General features: G+C 43.1%; 2 protein-coding genes across 2 annotated transcripts in view; both read left to right on the top strand.

Moving 5' to 3' along the window:
* LOC110071571 (uncharacterized) overlaps positions 1–18,858 on the top strand; it is a 48,609-nt gene extending 29,751 nt beyond the window's left edge. The window contains 5 exon segments of the mRNA XM_078386800.1: positions 10,321–11,104; positions 12,649–12,812; positions 13,632–14,841; positions 15,858–16,020; positions 17,043–18,858. Coding sequence (XP_078242926.1) covers positions 10,321–11,104; positions 12,649–12,812; positions 13,632–14,841; positions 15,858–16,020; positions 17,043–18,332 — 3,611 coding nt within the window. The 3' untranslated portion in view covers positions 18,333–18,858.
* LOC144586936 (uncharacterized) lies at positions 6,732–9,978 on the top strand. Its single transcript, XM_078386106.1, has 3 exons — positions 6,732–8,491; positions 9,091–9,254; positions 9,866–9,978. Exons 1-3 carry the CDS (start codon positions 7,692–7,694, stop codon positions 9,976–9,978), a joined length of 1,077 nt encoding a protein of 358 aa, XP_078242232.1. The 5' UTR covers positions 6,732–7,691.
* Positions 18,859–19,712: the final 854 nt, after the last annotated feature.

Genomic DNA, 19,712 nt, shown 5'->3' with positions numbered 1-19,712 from the left:
TGCTGAAGACTTGTGGGAATTGAAGTCCAAAAACACCTGAGTTACCCAAGACTGGGAACCACTGTTTTTTGACAACAGCATAAGCCATAAATTACTCCATGTGAACATAGCACAAAACCAAGAGCCAATGTAGATTTAGAATGTTCTGCTTATAGGACAGATATTTGATTCAGCGTTTCACTCTGTTTTCGTATGTCTGAGAAAGTGAATGAGTCCACAAAAGCTCACATTAAAATGTCATAATTGGTCTTTAAAGTGCCACATATTCATGTCTTTTTTTTCTTTTGTTTCTGTTGCTTTTGCCTGATATGCTTGCATAGCCTATACCGCCTGCCTTTCCCAGGATTTCCCCTGGACCACCGTGCCTGAGTCTCCCTTTTGTTCTGAACTACACTTCCCAGAAGACCTTCAAAAATCAAGGGCAAATCCTGGGCAGCTGGCTCAATTTGAAGGAGAAAGCGCAAACCTGGGAGTGATTAAAGGGGAAAGAAAAGAGTAGAGTTGCAATTAGCAATGGGACGCCAGCAGAAAGAAACAGGGATTGAAGGGGAAAGAGGGCCAAAGCTGCGAACAGGCTGCTTCCCTGTACCTGGTTTGGAAACTTTCCTGGGCTGTTGAGGTCACCTGGTGAGTAAGAGGAAAAGAATAAGAGAGGTTTCTCAGAGAGAGAGAGAGAGAGAGAGACGGGGGGTCTTGCAATAGTGATTGCAGAGATGATGTGGATAATGTACAGACATTCTGGCCAGTAATTTTTTTAAAAAAAGAAATGGTGACTGCCATTTTAAAGGCTGAACATTCACTTGTGCAGCTTTACTGCATCCATCTATCTTGTATTTGATTGCCTTCCCTGTTTTCCAGGAAAACCATTGAATTGCAGAGCACAGAAATCTTTCACCTGTGATAGACGCTGCTTGGTTTATTTGCGCTCCAACTCCTCGAATTCTGTGAAAATTCCTAGGGTGGAGTTATGGGCTGAAGACACCCCTCTTCACGCACTTACATTTCCCTCGAAGACTACTCAACAGAGGGTGCATTTGAGGCCTCAATTTCCTGCCCAATTTCTTTTCTGGATATTCTAGTCTCTTGCCCTTTCAGCTCTACGGTGGGCCCCTCCCAAAGAACTGCAACTCCCAGGAAGCATTGCAGCCCGAAATAAAGGTCTAGAATGCAGCCTCAGAAGTCTTGGTTCTGGTACAGGTGAGGGAATTACAGGCATCCGATGGTATGAGTTTGTGGACTGGGATTCCCAAGATGTTGGGGGTGGGGGAGGGACTCTTGGAATGTTCTGGGAGTTGGAGTCTGAAAATTCTATTCCCACCTCTGTACTGTCTTGTTTCAGGGGTTTTAGATAGTGAGCGTTATGGTGCAGTGGTTAAACTGCAGTCCTGCAGCCAAAACTCTGCTCATGACCCGAGTTCAGTTCCATGAATCAAGGCTGACTCATCCTTCCATCCTTCTGGGGTTGGTAAATTGAGTACTCAGCTCACAGGGGTGGTGTGGGGGTAGGAATATATAGCCTACAGGACTGACCCGCTTCAGGCAGACTTGGACGAAACAGATGCCCTGGATCTGTTTCAGTTGGGCTTCAGGTCGCACCATGGTACAGAGACGGCATTGGTCGCTGTGGCGTTCAGCTCTGCTCTCGCCTGTCTGTCACAGCTGGGCAGGGGAACCTCAGCCAATGAGAGGACAGAGGGTGGTGCAGAAGTGGGAGGAGCTGGGTTATATAAGGGGTGTGTGTGGAGTTTTGAGAGATCAGTTTGAGAGATGAGTGATTAGAGGGATTGATAGAAAGTGAGAAAGAGCCTGTCAGTGAGGGGAAAGTCTGTGTGAGCTAGTGTCTTAAAACAGTGATTGACTAATTGATTTTACATCAGTGATTTACTACTTTTATTTCTTGTAATCAATAAACCTTTTATTTGTTTGAAAGAAACCCTTGTCCTTTTGATTTAAAGGATAGGTTGGTGGCAGCAGTTTTTGGTGAGAGGTGGTGAGCACTCTTATAGGCCTGGATGGGTAGAGGCTTGAGTGTGGCCTGCTACAGTTGCCCTGTACGATGACCTGTTGAGGGAGACCAATAGGGATAAAATGTCTCTGTTGGTCCTCCTCGACATCTCAGCTGCCTTTGATACCATTGACCATGGTATCCTCCTGGGGAGGCTCTCTGAGCTGGGAATTGGTGGTCTGGCACTTGCCTGGCTCCGTTCCTTCTTGGAGGATCGCCCCCAGAGAGTGCAGCTTGGGGACAGTGTCTCAGCCCCGTGGAGTCTCAATTGCGGTGTTCCACAGGGGTCGATTATCTCCCCAATGCTGTTCAACATCTATATGAGGCCGCTGGGTGGGGTCATCAGGGGGTGTGGGGCCTCATGTCATCAGTACGCTGATGACACCCAGCTCTACATCTCCTTCTCACCAACTGCAGGAGACGCCATTCTGTCCCTTCAGCGTTGCCTGGAGGCTGTACTGCAATGGATGCAGGAAAATGGGCTGAGGCTGAACCCGGACAAGACGGAGGTACTGAGGGTGGACGCCCCCACAGTAGGTGGTTTGGGAAACTCTCTCTTTTGGGGCGGGTGACTCTTGCCGCCAAGAGTGGGGTTCGCAGTCTGGGGTTCCATCTGGACCCGACGCTCACTATGGAAACCCAGGTGGCGTCGGTGGTCCGCACTGCCTTTTTTCACCTTTGGCGGATAGCCCAGCTGTGACCCTATCTTGATAGTGGGGCGCTCACTACCTTGATGCATGGGCTCATAATCTCAAGTTTAGACCACTGTAACGTGCTCTACGTGGGTCTACCTTTGAGGCTGATGCGGAAACTCCAAGTGGTGCAGAATGCGGCGGCCAGACTTCTTAGTAGTGTGAGGAAATACCAACACATCACACCCACTCTGGCCACATTGCATTGGCTGCCCATTCGGTTCCGCATTGACTTCAAAGTGTTGATGCTTACGTATAAAACTCTATGTGGTTTAGGGCCTCGATATTTGACAGAACGCCTTCTCCCACCAAGAACTACCCGGGTCACTCGATCAAGTCAGGAGGTGAGGCTGAGGAGCCTTACACCGAGGGAGGCTGAAAGGAAAAAATAAGAAATCGGCCCTTCTCGGCGGTGGCGCCTCGCCTCTGGAACAACTTGCCTCCAGAGATTCGTGAGGCCTCATCGCTGGGTATTTTCAAGACCAATCTAAAAACATGGATGTATTAGCAGGCCTTCCCTCCAGATAACAATTATTTCCCCCCCTTCTTTACCTATTATGTGCAATTTTTCACCATCTTGAAGAATTTGCTTATTGTTTTTCCTTATTGTTTATTGTTTAATTGTTTACTTTTGTATATTTTTATTTTTTGTTATATGTATTTAAGTCTGTGTTTTTATCTGTCTGGACGCTGCCTAGAGTGGTCGTTTCGACTAGATAGGTGGGGTATAAATAGAATGAATGAATGAATGAATGAATGAATGAATGAATGAATGAATGAATGAATGAATGAATAAATAAATAAATAAATAAATAAATAAATAAAACAAGCAGCTGGTGAGATCGTTCCATACGAAGCAATGGGATTGCTTAACCAAGACTCGGCTTGGTACCAGGATTGTATTCCTAGAAGGATTCTCCTCTGTTGTCCCAGGTGGCTCATGAGGAGAAGTGCTTGGCACATAACTGGAAGGCCAGGAACTCTTCTTGAGGGTGAGGAGCAGGAGCAGCAGCTGGAGACCCCGGAGGACCCAGAAGATGATGACGGAGAAGAAGCTCCTGCTCTCCCCTCAGGCATATCGGAGGCTTTTCCAGATCTTCAGGGGATGGATTCTTTTCTACAGAGGAATCAGGGAGCCTTTCATCCTTGGCGTTGGGACAAAGGTATTCGGTTTCCCTCTGCACGGCTCAATATATTTCTGAAAGATCCCCACTTTTACAGGTTAAAAGACATTGTAAGTCTCATCTTGTCTATATAATCAATATAGTGATTCACTCATATTTAAGTTCAGTATATAAACCATAAGAGCCCAAGCATCTAATATTATTATTCTTCATTTACCTTTATGAAATTTATAGCTACATATATTTACCTACCTTTTAGCTTCCCACCTAGCCAAAATTGCTTATAATGTGATTACTCATATTGCTTTCTGTATGAATATATCTCTCTCAGGACCAAGAAATCTTATCATTTAATCCGCAGGTTATTTCCCCCCCCCTTTCCCTTTTGCTTCTTGACTCCAGTATCAAACTTCCAAGATTAATTTCTTACACCACTTTTACCAGTTTTAAAATGCCATCTATGAAATTTCATTGACATTTTCTATGCGATTTACTAATTTCCTCTCAATATAATCCATATCTTGATTTCCAAGCAACACAGATCTGTTCGACCTCTGATCATAAATTTCTGCCTCTAAATTGACCCATGTCCTCCCCTTAACGTTATTTTCCATCAGGATAAAATCCATGTACTCTCCCACCTTGTCTCCACCCCTCCTTTCCTCATTTTTAAGTATTACATTCTGTGTTTTTTAAAAAAGTCTCTCTCTGCCTCTCCGGAGGCCGTTGTTCGATTAGTTCAGAGCAGTCAATATTTCACCTCCCGTCTCCTCCTCAGGAATGGTGGTCTCTCCCTCTCTCTCTGGCAATGATTCAGCTGATTCAAAAGATGCTGTCTGTTTGTCTCCTGTCTCTATCATAGTGTCCAAGCTAAGAAGTATTGCTTTAATATCTGTCTTCAGTTCTGAAATTTGAGCCTTAAGATGATTGATGAGATTAGATTGGAATTCCTGAAGACAGAATATCAGATTGGTTTCCATTTTAAAATCCCAAAGATGACTCTCGCCCTTAAATTTTCATCCAAAAACCATTAGAGTCAGACAATGGAAGTTACTCTGCTTTCCCTCCTCCTCCTTGGCCAAAACTGATTCAGAGACTTGCGGAAAACATTCTGGTCATAAAAGTGACTATTTGATATATAATCCTCCTTTATGGCTCAAAGTAAAGTTCCATAGATTTAAGCTGCTCAGAGTCATTCAAGATTCTCAAGCTTCTAATGTATAAAAAGCCAAACCATAGGAGGGGGGTTAGGGTGGAAAGGACAGTTAAGTTTCATTTTCTCAGTTCTAACCAAGTTATGGCGTAGTAAGAAATACCACCAAAGTTTGCCAAGATCCTCTGCCGCTTAAGAGATCGTCTCCACAATCAAACTTCCAAGGGAGAAACAAAACATCTGGTCTGTTACTTGCCATAGAGATAGCCCATCAACTTCTGTTCATGCAGTCAGATCATAAATCTTCCTTTCTTCCCCTTCTCTAAGCAGCTACGCACCAATTCATCATGGCGATTTCACGAGTCAGTTGCAATTGAGGAAACTCCTCCGAAAAAGCAGATTGCAGTCTAGCTTCTTCGGCATCTCCAGCTCCCCTGCTACAGTCCTACTTCTCCTGTGGAAACTCGCCCCCCCTTTCTTGGGGGCCCACTGATTTGGAGTAAACCCAGGGGTTATCAGAGTCCTGAGAATTCCCCTGTTCTTGGTGCCCGTTGCTCCACCCCTTCGAAAACCTCTTTATCCGTAACCCACCAAAGAAAAAACACCCCCCCAAAAGAAAATAAATGCAAAAAGCAGCACCTTACCTGTCCGAAAGGGTCCCTCGCCGCTGCCATCAATGCTGCTGAAGCTCTCCGAGGGCTTCCCCGCTGCTGACGGAGGCCTCATGGTGGTCTGGGGCTGCCGCCATCGCTGCTGCAGAAGCCCTCTGAGGGCTTCTCCACCGCCATGGGAGGCCTCTCAGAGGTCGGCCACTGCTGGTGGTGGCGGACTTCTCAGGGTACACCGGGACTACTCCCCTGGTAGGCCCAGTAGGCCCTGGGAAAGCCAGCAGTGGTGGACAACCAGAGAAGCTTTGGAGGCACAATCAGTGGTGAGGGGGACCTCTGGAGGCCTTCTGGGGCTACTCTACCACCATGGGAGGCATCTCAGAGGTCCCCCTGCCATCGATCGTGCTTTGGAGGCCTCCAGCAGTGGTGGGGGAGCCTCCTAGATGCCTCCCATTGTGGCAGAGAAGTCCAGGAAGGCATCCGGAGGCATGATCGGTGGCCTACGGTCCAGAAGGGGGAGGCAGGGGAAGTCGATAAGTCCGCAGGTGGAGCCGTCTGTAAGTCGAGAGTCCACTGTAATGTGCTGTAAGGGTACTCAGAGATGTATTCGCGAAGGCTTTCACGGCCGGGACCTAATGGTTGTTGTGGGTTTTTCGGGCTTCTTGGCCATGTTCTGAAGGTGTTTTTTCCTAATGTTTCGCCAGTCTCTGTGGCCGGCATCTTCAGAGGACAGCAAACTGTGCTCTAATGTAGTTTGGCTAGGGCGTGGCCACAGAGACTGGCGAAACGTTAGGAAAAACCACCTTCAGAACACGGCCAAGAAGCCCAAACCCCCAACAACAACCAGTACTCAGAGATGGTTTACCATTTCAGTTTTTTGGTTGGACGTGTAAATCAACTCCTCCTTGCTTTCCCAAAGTTCAGTGTTTACTGCTTTTATGCCTCTTATGTATGGATTGCAAGCAAAACAGAACAGGAGTTTGCCAAAAATTGTTTTCATTCAGTGATCTTTCTGGTGTAGTCGCTGATTCATTGTTTTCAGAACACTTGTAGTAAACAAGACCTTCATGACATCTGTTTAAAAATGCTTTTCGTTTAGGGTTAGTGGGGTGGGGATTTCTATACATCCCTACGATTGTTTTAACGCTCCTGAACAGAAAAGGTAGCAAATTCTGAGACAAGGTTACAAAGGACGAAGGGGCACCTGTGGGATCGAACCCCTGAACTCTAGAGTCACACTCCACTCACTGATCTCTCCATCCAGCTATACCTGGTTTAGAAAAACACTTTTCTTTCTGACAGGACCTTTTGCATTTTTATCCTCTTTATCATTCTCCTTCCAGCCAAAATAAATATTCTTGGACTTCAGTGCTCAGCCATTCCAGTCATTGTTTGTTCAGGTCCACCTAAAAGTTTTAGCACTGAGACTGGAAAACTGATTCTGTAGGTCAAGAAGGTTGAAAACCAGGTCACGAATCACAGAATCATGTCCATCAAGTCCAACCTCCTGCTCAACTCAGTAACACAATTGTGATGTACTGTTTTCACAGCACAGAAAGGGGAGGCAGCAGGAAATCTGCTTATCGATAGATATTTTCCCTAATACCTGTAAATTTTCTCCTTTTGCAAATGCATAAGGTGCAATCATGAAGAAAAGAGTTTTTTTAAAACTTGCTGGTTGGAGAAACCAGTGAGTGGAGTGTGGATCTGGAATTCAATGGGTCGATTCCCCATAATAGCTCATGGGACTTTGTAACTTTTTCTCAGATTTTGCTACCTTTTCTGTGCAAAAGTGTTAGAACAATTATAGGGGGGGCAGTATAGAAATCACCCCCAAATTATTTTTCTGGAACTCTCTGGCTTTCTCCATAGTCCAGCGCATGTTAGCAATTAGGTCTCTAGTTTCTCTGCCCATTCTAAATCCAGTTTGTAGCACTAAGACAGGAAACTGATTCCTTAAAATCCTCAGACTTTGATGGTTAAGAAGGTTGAAACCCAGGTCACGAATGATTGCGATCTATTGTTTTCTCAGCAGAGAAAGGGAGGCAGCAGGAAATTGGCTTATTGATAGATATTTTCCCTGTTAAATGGCAAAAGTCTCTAATCACCATGAATTCTCTCCTTCTTCCAGCAGATGATGCACAGGAGGAGGAAGGAAGACTCCACAGGACATCTCCAGAAAGAGTGGAGGATGAAAAGGAGAACTGTGGGAAGAGAGATGAATCACAGAGGGAGAAGGCAAATGAGAGGAAAAACAAACCTCACCCTTATCTGAGAGGAGTTGTCTGTCAAAAAGAAGAGGAAAAGACAATAAAAAAATGCCTCAATGTCCTTCAGAGCTCAGAGTCTGGGCTAAGGAGTCCTCTGAGGAAAAGCCCAGTGAAATGTCCAACATGCCACTCAGAGGAAAATCTTTGTAAATGTTTGGAGCATGGAGAGAGTTCCAGAAGGAGGCCAGAAGATCCAGCATTTCCCACAGGAGAGAAAGCTTATGAAGACTCTGGGTCTGAAAAATGCTTCAGTGTTAGCTCAGCTCTTCAAGACACTCAGCCTGTGCACTCAGAAGGAAAATTGTATAAAGGTGAAGAATGTGGCAAGAGCTTCAAGGGAAGTTCTGGACTTAAACAATATCAGGGAATGGACAGTGAGAAGAGCTGCCACAAATGTCTTGAATGTGGAAAGTTCTTCATGTGGCATTTAAGTCTTAGAGAACATAAAAAAATTCATGCAAGAGAGAAACCCTTTCCCTGTGAAGAATGTGGGAAGAGGTTCACTAACCGTTCAAACCTTGTAGTACATCAACAAATTCATTCAGGAGAAAAAAACTTTCCCTCTGAAGAATGTGGGAAAATGTTTTCCCGAAGCTCCAACCTCGTAGCACACCAACGAATTTACTCTGGAGAAAAAAGGTATGCATGTGATGAATGTGAGAAATGTTTAAGTGCTCCCTCAAAGTTGACAGCACATCAGCGTTCACATTCAGGGGAGAAACCCTATCAATGTAAAATATGTGGCAAACCGTTCAACTCCTTTTCAAACCTCACCAAACATCATCGAATTCATTCAGGGGAAAAACCTTATACATGCAAATAATGTGGGAAATATTTCAGTGATCCGTCAGCTTTGAAAGTACATCAGCAACGGTAGATAGAGGTACCTGGTGGCACAGTAGTTAAACTGCAGTCCTGCAGCCAAAACTCTGCTCATGAGCCAGGTTCAATTCCATGAGTCAAGGCTGACTCACCCTTCAGTCCTTCTGGGGTTGGAAAATTGAGTAGTCAGCTCCAGGGGTGGTGTAGGGGTGGGGATATGTAGCCTGCAGGATTGTCATCAGCTCAGAGAGTGATTTGAATGTTCTTGGGTAACATATAAGCATAACAGAGAGTGATCAATGACAAAAAAAGCATCTGGATGAGATCGTCCCATGGAAAGCAATGGGACCACTTAACTAAGACTAGTGAAGGGGACAGGATTGTACTCCTAGAAGGATTTTCCTCTGTTGCACTAGGTGGCCCATGAAGACAAATGCTTGGCGCATACCTGGAAGACCAGGACCTCTCCTTGAGGGTGAGCAGCAGCAGCTGGAGACCCTGGAGAACCCAGAAGATGATGACGGAGAAGAAGCACTTGCTGTCCCCTCAGGTGTATCGGAGACATCTCGACCTCTGCCGGGTATAGAGTCGTTTCTACAAAGGAATCGGGGAGCCTTTCATCCTTGGAGTTGGGAGAAAGTTATTCTGTTTCCCTCTGCATGTTAATCATTGTATACCTTTGTCTTGATCACCACTCATCACTTCTCTGTTTTGTAATAACTTTATGTTTAACGTCCAATTCATTCTAATTGGGTGACTGCACCAGCAATGTATCTTAGACACTTAATGCCTCAGTTAAGCTGATTTTTCATTTTTTTAATGTGTTTTATAATCTATTCTAACTCACAACTCCCCTTTCCTAGCTGGAGGGTACTCAGAGATGGTTGATCTTTCCCCCTTTTTAGGTTGGACATGTACATCAAGTACATTTTCTATATGGATTGGGAAGCACAACAGAACAGGGGATTGCTAAATAAATTGTTTCTGTTTATTTTATTTATTTTAATTTATATGCTGCCCACATTACCCAAAGGTCTAGTGGTCTTGCTAGTACAGTAGCTGATTCATTGTTCTTGGAACACTTGTAGTAAAAAATATCTTCATGCTGTATGTTTAATAGAACTTCAAATCTAGGGCAATTTGGGGGTGACTTCTATATCCCCCTATAATTGTTTTAACCCTCTTTAACAGAAAAGGTAGCAAATCCTCAGAAAACGTTACAAAGTCCCAAGAAGCGTCATGGGGGAATCAAAACCTTGAAATCTAGATCTACACTCCATTCACTGATCTCTTCATCCAGCTAGATTTAGAAAAAGACTTTTCTTCATTATAGGAACTTTTGCATTAGCATTCTCTTTTACATTCCCTTCTGAAGCAAAAAGAAATGTTCTTGGACTTTAGTGCTCAGCCAATAAACATTCATTTTTTGTTCATGTCCACCTAAAACTTTTAGCACTAAGACTGGAAATCTGATTCCTTTAATTCCCTTGACTTCTGTTGGTTAAGAAGCTGGAAACCCAGGTCAGGAATGATTGCGATCTACTGTTTTCTCAACAGAGAAAGGGAGGCAGCAGGAAATTGGTGTATTTTCCCTGTTAAATAGCAAAAGCCTCTAATCACCATGAATTCTCTCCTTCTTCCAGCAGATGATGTACAGGAGGAGGAACGAAAACTCCACAGGACATCCTCAGAAAGAGTGGAGGATGAAAATGGGAACTGTGGGAAGAGAAATGAATCGCAGAGGGAGAAGGAAAATGAGGCAAATGAGAGGAAAAACAAACCTCACCCTGATCTGAGAGGAGTTGTCTGTCAAGAAGAAGAGGAAAAGAGTATAAAAAGATCTCTCAATCTCTTTCAGAGCTCAGAGTCTGGGCTAAGGAGCCCGCTGAGGAAAAGCCCAGTGAAATGTCCAACATGCCACTCCGAGGAAAATCTTTGTAAATGTTTGGAACATGGAGAGAGTTCCAGAAGGAGGCCAGAAGATCCAGGATTTCCCACAGGAGAGAAACCTTATGAAGACTCAGAGTCTGAAAAATGTTTCAGTGTTAGCTCACCTCGTCTAGTCACTCAGCCAGTGCACTCAGAAGGAAAATTGTATAAAGGTGAAGAATGTGGCAAGAGCTTCAAGGGAAGTTCTGGACTTAAGGAACATCAGGGAATGGACAGTGACAAGAGCTGCCACAAATGTCTTGAATGCGGAAAGTTCTTCATGTGGCATTTAAGTCTTAGACAACATAAAAAAATTCATTCGGGAGAAAAACCCTTTCCCTGTGAAGAAAGTGGGAAGCGGTTCACTAACCATTCAAACCTTGTAGTACATCAGCGGGTTCACTCAGGAGAAAAAACATTTCCCTTTGAAGAATGTGGGAAAATGTTTACCCAAAACTCCAACCTCGTAGCACACCAACGAATTTACTCCGGAGAAAAAAGGTATGATTGCGATGAATGTGGGAAATGTTTAAGTGCTCCCTCAAAGTTTTTTTTAATTATAATTTTATTTTTTACATAAGGGTGACATAGGAACATGGGCGTTTGTGAGGGAAGGGGATTTGTGAGGGAGAGGGGAAATCATAGCATACTAATATCCAATCTATACCCATTGCCATATCAAATCCAAAATCATTCTATTTACTCTTTTCTGCCTTATGTATAAGGTTCTCACTATATATATTCAGCTACTACCTGTTAATTCAGTCCATTTATAAAATAAGTCCCATCTTTCTGTTGCCCTTTGCAAGGATTGTTCCTTCATAACTTCTGATAAGATGCCCATTTCGGCTATTTCCCGTATCTTTTCCATCAGATCTTCTTGTTCCGGCACCGCCGTACTTTTCCAACTTCTAGCATACATAATTCTGGCTGCTGTAATAATATATATAACTATATGTTCCTTTGACCTATCTATGTTATCGGGTATCATGCTTAATAGAAACAATTCTGGGGTTAGTGGTACTTTACAAAGCAGAATTTGTTGTAACATAACATGCACTCTTTTCCAATATTTTTTCGCTACCCCACACGACCACCACATATGATAATAACTTCCCATTTGTGTTTCACATTTCCAACACTTATTTGATACATCAGTATACATCTTAGACAGTTTTTCAGGAGTCATATGCCATCTATAGAACATCTTATATATATTCTCCTTAAAATTAACCAATCTTGTGAGCTTTATGTTATTTTGCCATATTTTCAGCCATTGATCAATATCAATGTTGTGCCCTATATTTTGTGCCCACTTAATCATAGGTTCTTTAACCATTTCCTCTTGCATTTGAATTTCCAACATATAATTATACATTTTCTTAACAATTTGTTCTTTTGAACCCAATAACAGTTTATCAAAGATAGTTTGTTCGAAGTAGAAACCCTCTATTTTATCTTTTGTATATCTGGATAAGTGCTCCCTCAAAGTTGATAGCACATCTGCGCTCACATTCAGGGGAGAAACCCTATCAATGTAAAATATGTGGCAAACCATTCAGCTCCTTTTCAAACCTCATCAAACATCAACGAATTCACTCAGGGGAAAAACCTTATACATACAAAGAATGTGGGAAATGTATCAGTGATCCGTCAGCTTTGAAAGTACATCAGCACCGGTAGGTAGAAGGACCTGGGGGCGCACTAGTTAAACTGCAGTTCTGCGTCCAAAACTCGGCTCATGACCCGTATTTAATTCCATGAGTCAAGGCTGACTCACCCTTCAGTCCTTCTGGGGTTGGAAAATTGAGTACTCAGCTCACAGAGGTGGTATGGGGGTGGGGATATGTAGCCTGCAGGATTGTCATCAGCTCAGAGAGTGATTTGAATGCTCTGGGGCACCATATAAGCATAACAGAGAGTGGTCAATGACAAAAGAAGCAGCTGGATGAGATCATCCCATGGAAAGCAATGGGACTGCTGAACCAAGACTAGGCTTGGTACCAGGATTGTACTCCTAGAAGGATTCTCCTCTGTTGTCCCAGGTGGCCCATGAAGAGAAACGCTTGGTGCATACCTGGAAGACCAGGACCTCTCCTTGAGGGTGAGCAGAAGCAGCTGGAGACCCTGGAGAACCCAGAAGATGATGACGGAGAAGAAGCACTTGCTCTCCCCTCAGGTGTATTGGAGGCATCTCGACCTCTGCCGGGTATAGAATTTTTCTACAAAGGAATTGGGGAGCCTTTCGTCCTTGGAGTCGGGAGAAAGTTATTCTGTTTCCCTCTGCATCTTAATCATTGTACACGTTTGTCTTGATTATCACTCTTCGCTTCTCTGTTTTATAATAAATTTATGTGTAACTTTCGATTCAGTGAAGCTGATTTCTCATCTTTTTAATGTGTTGTATAGTCTATTCTGACTCACAACTCCCCTTTCCCAGCTGTAGGGTACTCAGAGATGGTTGATCTTTCCACTTTTTAGGTTGGACATGTACGGATGGATTGGGAAGCAAAACAGAACAGTGGATTGCTAAAAAAATTGTTTTACTTTAGTGGTCTTTCTAGTGCATTAGCTGATTCATTGTTCTTGGAACATTTGTAGTTAAAAAATATTTTCATGCTGTATGTTTAATAGAACTTCAAGTCTAGGGCAATTTGGGTTGTGATTTCTATAACCCCCTATAATTGTTTTAACCCTCTTGAATATAAAAGGTAGTAAATTCTGAGAAAAGGTTACAAAGTCCCAAGAAGTATCATGGGGGAATCATAACCTTGAACTCTAGATCCACACTCCAGTCACTGACCTCTTCATCCAGCTAGGTTTAGAGAAACACTTTTTGTCATCATTCCTTTAAATCCCTTGACTTCTGTTGGTTAAGAAGGTTGAAACCCAGGTCAGGAATGATTGCGATCTACTATTTTCTCAACAGAGAAAGGGAGGCAGCAGGAAATTGGCGTATTGATAGATATTTCCCCTGTTAAATGGCAAAAGCCTCTAATCACCATGAATTCTCTCTTTCTTCCAGCAGATGATGCACAGGAGGAGGAAGGAAGACTCCACGGGACATCCCCAGAAAGAGTGGAGGATGAAAAGGAGAAATGTGGGAAGAGAGATGAATTGCAGAGGAAGAAGGAAAATGAGGCAAATGAGAGGAAAAACAAACCTCACCCTTATCTGAGAGGAGTTGTCTGTCAAGTAGAAGAGGAAAAGTCAATAAAAAGATGCCTCAGTGTCCCTCAGAGCTCAGAGTCTGGGCTAAGGAGTCCTCTGAGGAAAAGCCCAGTGAAATGTCCAACATGCCACTCACAGGAAAGTCTTTGTAAATGTTTGGAACATGGAGAGAGTTCCAGAAGGAGGCCAGAAGATCCAGGGTTTCCCACAGGAGAGAAACCTGAAGACTCAGGGTCTGAAAAATGCTTCAGCGTTAGCTCAGCTCTTCAAGACACTCAGCCGGTGCACTCAGAAGGAAAATTGTATAAGTGTGAAGAATGTGGCAAGAGCTTCAAGGGAAGGTCTGGACTTAAGCAACATCAGAGAATACACACGAAGGAGAGACCCTACAAATGTCATGAATGTGGAAAGGGCTTCATACGGCTGTCAAGTCTCAGAGAACATAAAAAAATTCATACAGGAGAGAAACCCTTTCTCTGTGAAGAATGTGGGAAAACGTTTTCCAAAAACTCCAACCTCACCGTACATCAACGAATTCACTCAGGGGAGAAACCTTATACATGTAAAGAATGTGGGAAATGTTTTAGTGGTCCATCAGTTTTCAAAGTACATCAGCGCTGTCACACAGGAGAGAAACCCTATCAATGCAACGAATGTGGAAAAATGTTCTCCCAACACTCTAACCTCAAAGTACACCAACGAAGTCACTACGGAGAAAAACCGTATCCATGCGATGAATGTGGGAAACGTTTCACACGTCTCTTCAGTTTAATCATACATCAACGCTCACATTCAGGGGAGAAACCCTATCATTGTAAAAGTTGTGGCAAACAGTTCAGCTCCTGTTCAAACCTCACGAAACATCAACGAATTCATTCAGTGTAAAAACCTTATACATGCAAGGAATGTGGGAAATGTTTCACGCGCCTCTCTAATTTAACCATACATCAACGCTCACATTCACGGAAGAATCCGTGTCGTTCTGAAGAATGTGGGATAAGCTTCACAGCTGAGTCACCCTTCACAGAACATCAGCAACTTCATACTGGGGAGAAAACCACATCATTGTGAGGAATGTGGAGAAAGATTTCTCTGGTTGTTCAGTCTGAGAGAACACAAGAAAATTCGCTTCAGTCAGAACCTCTAAAATGGAGAGAATGTGGGGGAAACCTTGTATTTCAGAACCAAGAATTTTACACATCAACTTATGCACAGAGAGTAGAAAGTCTGAAAATTCTGCAAAATGCCAACGTCTGAAACTCCATCTGAATATTTCTCCTGGGAAGAAAACATTCGGAGATTCAAGGGATACTGAGATACTGAGAGCTCTACTGTTGACTTAAGCCTTTGTGGATCTACAAAGGCTCTTGGAATGAAACGTTTGGCTTTGAGTGTGGAAATCCTTTGGAGGAAATGTTCTCTTCCTCCCAAGGTTCACAAGCCCCACATTCCCGAGCCCATTCTACATCAGGAAGGAGACAGTCAACTGGGGTAATGCATGCATCTGCATGTCGGAAGATAGTGACAAAGAGTGAATGTGATGCGTGGATCTCCCTGCCTCGTGTTCTGTGATTCTTTGTCTGCACCAATTGCATCTTTTACTTCAATGGTTTTAGCATGATTTTAACTTAATCATTTTGTGAAAATTGCCTTGAAACTAATAAATGATCCCATTCAAACTGAGTCTTTTTAGACTATCTGGAATATGGAAATGGGAATCCTGACTGTGTGAGTGTGGAAGTGTTGATCTTCTTTACAAGAGAGCTGCTGACACAATTTGGAAGTTATGTGTGTCAAGTTGCATCCATGTTACAACAACTCTAACATGATTTACAAGTTGGAAAATTGAGTAGTCAGCTCCAGGGGTGGTGTAGGGGTGGGGATATGTAGCCTGCAGGATTGTCATCAGCTCAGAGAGTGATTTGAATGCTATGGGGCACCATATAAGCATAACAGAGCGTGATCAATGACAAACCAAGCAGCTGGATGAGATCATCCCATGGAAAGCAATGGGACTGCTTAACCAAGACTAGGCTTGGGGACAGGATTGTACTCCTAGAAGGACTCTCCTCTGTTGTCCCAGGTGGCCCATGAAGACAAACGCTTGGCGCATACCTGGAAGACCAGGACCTCTTCTTGAGGGTGAGCAGAAGCAGCTGGAGACCACGGAGGACCCAGAAGATGATGACGGAGAAGAAGGTAAGCTGTCCCCTCAGGTGCATCGGAGGCATCTCGACCTCTGCCGGGTATAAAATCTTTTCTACAAAGGAATCGGGGAGCCTTTCATTTTTGGAGTTGAGACAAAGTTATGGTGTTTCCCTCTGCATGTTAATCATTGTCGATGTTTGTCTTGATCACCACTCATCACTTCTCTGTTTTATAATAACTTTATGTGTAACGTCCGATTCGTTCTAATTGGGTGACTGCACTAGCAATGTATCTTAGACACTTAATGCCTCAGTTAAGCTGATTTTTCACCTTTTTAATGTGTTGTATAGTCTATTCTGACTCAGAACTCCCCTTTCCTAGCTGGAGGCTAGTCAGAGGTGTTTGAGCTGTCCCCTTATCAGGTTGGACATGTACATCAACTACCTTTTCTGTATGGATTGGGAAGCAAAACAGAACAGGGGATTGCTAAAAAAAATGTATTAGTTTTTTGGTCTTGCTAGTAGAGTAGCTGATTCATTGTTCTTGGAACACTTGTAGTAAAAAAAATCTTCATGCTGTATGTTTAATAGAACTTCAAGTTTAGGGCAATTTGGGGGTGATTTCTATACCCACTATAATTGTTTTAACCCTCTTGAACAGAAAAGGTAGCAACTTCTGAGAAAAGGTTAAAAAGTCCCAAGAAGTATCATGGGGGAATCGAATCCTTGAACTCTAGATCCACACTCCATTCACTGATCTCTTCATCCAGCTAGGTTTAGAAAAACACTTTTCTTCATGATGGGAGCTTTTGCATTTCAATTCACTTTTACATTCCCTTCCCAAACAAAAATAAATCTTCTTGGACTTTATTGCTCAGCCAATAAACATTCATTCAGGTCCAACTAAAACTTTTAGCACTAAGATTGGAAATCTGATTCCTTTAAATCATTTGACTTCTGTTGGTTAAGAAGGTGGAAACCCACGTCACGAATGATTGTAATCTACTGTTTTCTCAGGAGAGAAAAGGAGGCAGGAGGACATTGGCTTACCAATAGATATTTCCCCTTTTAAATGGTAAAAGCCACTAATCACCATGAATTCTCTCTTTCTTCCAGCAGATGATGCACAGGAAGAGGAAGGAGGACTCCACGGGACATCCCCAGAAAGAGTGGAGGATGAAAAGGAGAACTGTGGGAAGAGAGATGAATTGCAGAGGGAGAAGGAAAATGAGGCAAATGAGAGGAAAAACAAGCCTCACCCTGATCTGAGAGGAGTTGTCTGTCAAGAAGAAGAGGAAAAGACTATAAAAAGATCCCTCAATCTCTTTCAGAGCTCAGAGTCTGGGCTAAGGAGCCCGCTGAGGAAAAGCCCAGTGAAATGTCCAACATGCCACTCAGAGGAAAATCTTTGTAAATGTTTGGAACATGGAGAGAGTTCCAGAAGGAACCCAGAAGATCCAGGATTTCCCACAGGAGAGAAACCTTATGAAGACTCAGGGTCTGAAAAATGCTTCAGTGTTAGCTCAGCTCTTCAAGTCACTCAGCCTGTGCACTCAGAAGGAAAATTGTATAAAGGTGAAGAATGTGGCAAGAGCTTCAAGGGAAGTTCTGGACTTAAACGACATCAGGGAATGCACATTGAGGAGAGTCCTTACAAATGTCTTGAATGTGGAAAGGGCTTCACAAGACGTTCAGGTCTCAGAGAACATCAACGAATTCATACAGGGGAGAAACCCTATCAATGCAATGAATGTGGAAAAATGTTCTCCCAACACTCTAACCTCAGAGTACACCAACGAATTCACTCCGGAGAAAAACCGTATGCATGCGATGAATGTGGGAAATGTTTCACGCAGCTCTCCAATTTAACCAGACATCAACGCTCACATTCAGGGGATAAACCCTATCATTGTAAAATTTGTGGCAAAAAGTTCAGTTCCATTTCAACCCTCACTATACATCAACGAATTCACTCAGGGGAAAAACCTTATACATGCAAAGAATGTGGGAAATGTTTCAGTGATCCATCAGCTTTCAGAGCACATCAACGCCGTCACACAGGAGAGAAACCCTATCAATGCAAAGAATGTGGAAAAATGTTCTCCCAACACTCTAACCTCAGAGTACACCAACGAAGTCACCCCAGAGAAAAACCATATGCATGCGATTAATTTGGGAAATATTTCATGCGTCTCTCCAATTTAACCATACATCAGCGTTCACATTCACGGTAGAATCCATATTGTTGTGAAGAATGTGGGATAAGCTTCAAAGCTGAGTCACCCTTAACAGCATATCAACAACTTCATACTGGGGAGAAACCACATAAATGTGAGGAATGTGGGGAAAGATTTCTCTGGTTGTTCAATCTGGGAGAATACAAGAAAATTCAGTCCAATCAGAACCTCTAAATTGGATATAATATGGTGGAAAGCTTGCATTGCAGAGCGCAGAGCATCACACATCAGCTTATTCATGGAGAGTAGAAAGTCTGAAATTCTGTAAAAATGCCTTAAACTCTATTTGAATATCTCTCCTGGAAATAAAATATTCAGAGATTCATAGGACAGTGAGAGTTATAGTGTTGACCTAATTCTTTGTGGACCTATGAAGGCACTTTGGAAAGAAACGTTATGGTGGCTTTGAATGTGGAAATCCTTTGGAGGAAATGTTCTCTTCCTCCCAAGGTTCACAAACCCCACATTCCTGAGCACATTATACATCAGGAAGGAGACGGTCAACTGGGGTAATGCTCTGGTTCAACGTCTGCATGTTGGAAGACAGTGACAAAGACTGGATGTGATGTGTGGATCTCCCTGCCTCGTGTTCTGTGATTCTTTGGCTGTACCAATTGTGTCTTTTACTTCAATGGTTTTATCATAATTTTAACTTATTTTATGAAAATTGCCTTGAAACCAATAAATGATCTGATTCCAACTCAGTGTTTTTAGACAATCTGAAATATGGAAATAGGAATCCTGACTGTGTGAGTGTGGAAGTGTTGAGCTTCTTTACAAGAGAGGTGCTGACACAATTTGGAAGTTATGTGTGTCAAGTTGCATCCACGTTACAACAACTCTAACATGATTTACAAGTTCTAACTCAGAGTCAAAGGTCAAGAACATAACAAGTCATAGCATCCTAGGGTACTTAACTTATAGAAAGCAAAGGATATCTGCCAGGTAGTTGTCAAAGTTTCTCACTGTGGGAGTACTTACTACCTTTTGCGGTAATTGGTTTCACTGTTGGACTGCTCTAACAGATAGGATTTTATTCTAATATTAGACTGAAATCTTGCTTCCTGTAACTTTAGCCCATTGTTGCATGTCCTGCATTCTGGGGTCCATTCCTACACTTCATGTAGTTTGAATTCTTTCTCTTATACTTCTGCTTCAAAATTTTCCACAATTATCTTTCTTTCTGTTCCTTTGCTTCTCTTACTATAGCATTTTTCGTGAGTCTCCTTTCTCCTCTGTCAGTTCTTCCCGCCTCCCGTCTACAGTGCTTTCTTGATCTGAAGCCATTCACCTCGAAAACCTAAACTTTTTGCACTGCACTCGCAAGCATAACTTTCAGTATCTTGGTGTGGCATGTGTGTATATATATATGTGTGTGTCTAAAGTCCTGTTGCCTCTGAAGCGTTCATCCCGTATTTCAGCACAATGCCGAAAGTTCTGCCTGTAGAGTTGGCTCGTCCTCATCAAGTGTCCTTCTCTTGTCTCTTCTCCAAACTGTTGTTTGTAGGAACTTTTTCCAGCTACGTGTGAGGCAAGCAATGCCATTTCAGGAGC

Source organism: Pogona vitticeps, chromosome 2 (genome assembly GCF_051106095.1).
Source record: "Pogona vitticeps strain Pit_001003342236 chromosome 2, PviZW2.1, whole genome shotgun sequence".
In the NCBI taxonomy this organism is placed as follows: domain Eukaryota; kingdom Metazoa; phylum Chordata; class Lepidosauria; order Squamata; family Agamidae; genus Pogona; species Pogona vitticeps.
This window is presented reverse-complemented; position numbering and strand designations above follow the sequence as displayed.

What these genes read in the sequence shown, in the direction of transcription:
- LOC144586936 (XM_078386106.1), top strand. Translation starts at nt 7,692, where the DNA reads ATGAATTCTCTCCTTCTTCCAGCAGATGATGCACAGGAGGAGGAAGGA. An exon ending in ATTTACTCTGGAGAAAAAAG is followed by an intron (nt 8,492 to 9,090) that starts GTATGCATGTGA and finishes CTGTTGCACTAG; the next exon opens with GTGGCCCATGAAGACAAATG. An exon ending in GACATCTCGACCTCTGCCGG is followed by an intron (nt 9,255 to 9,865) that starts GTATAGAGTCGT and finishes CCTCTTTAACAG; the next exon opens with AAAAGGTAGCAAATCCTCAG.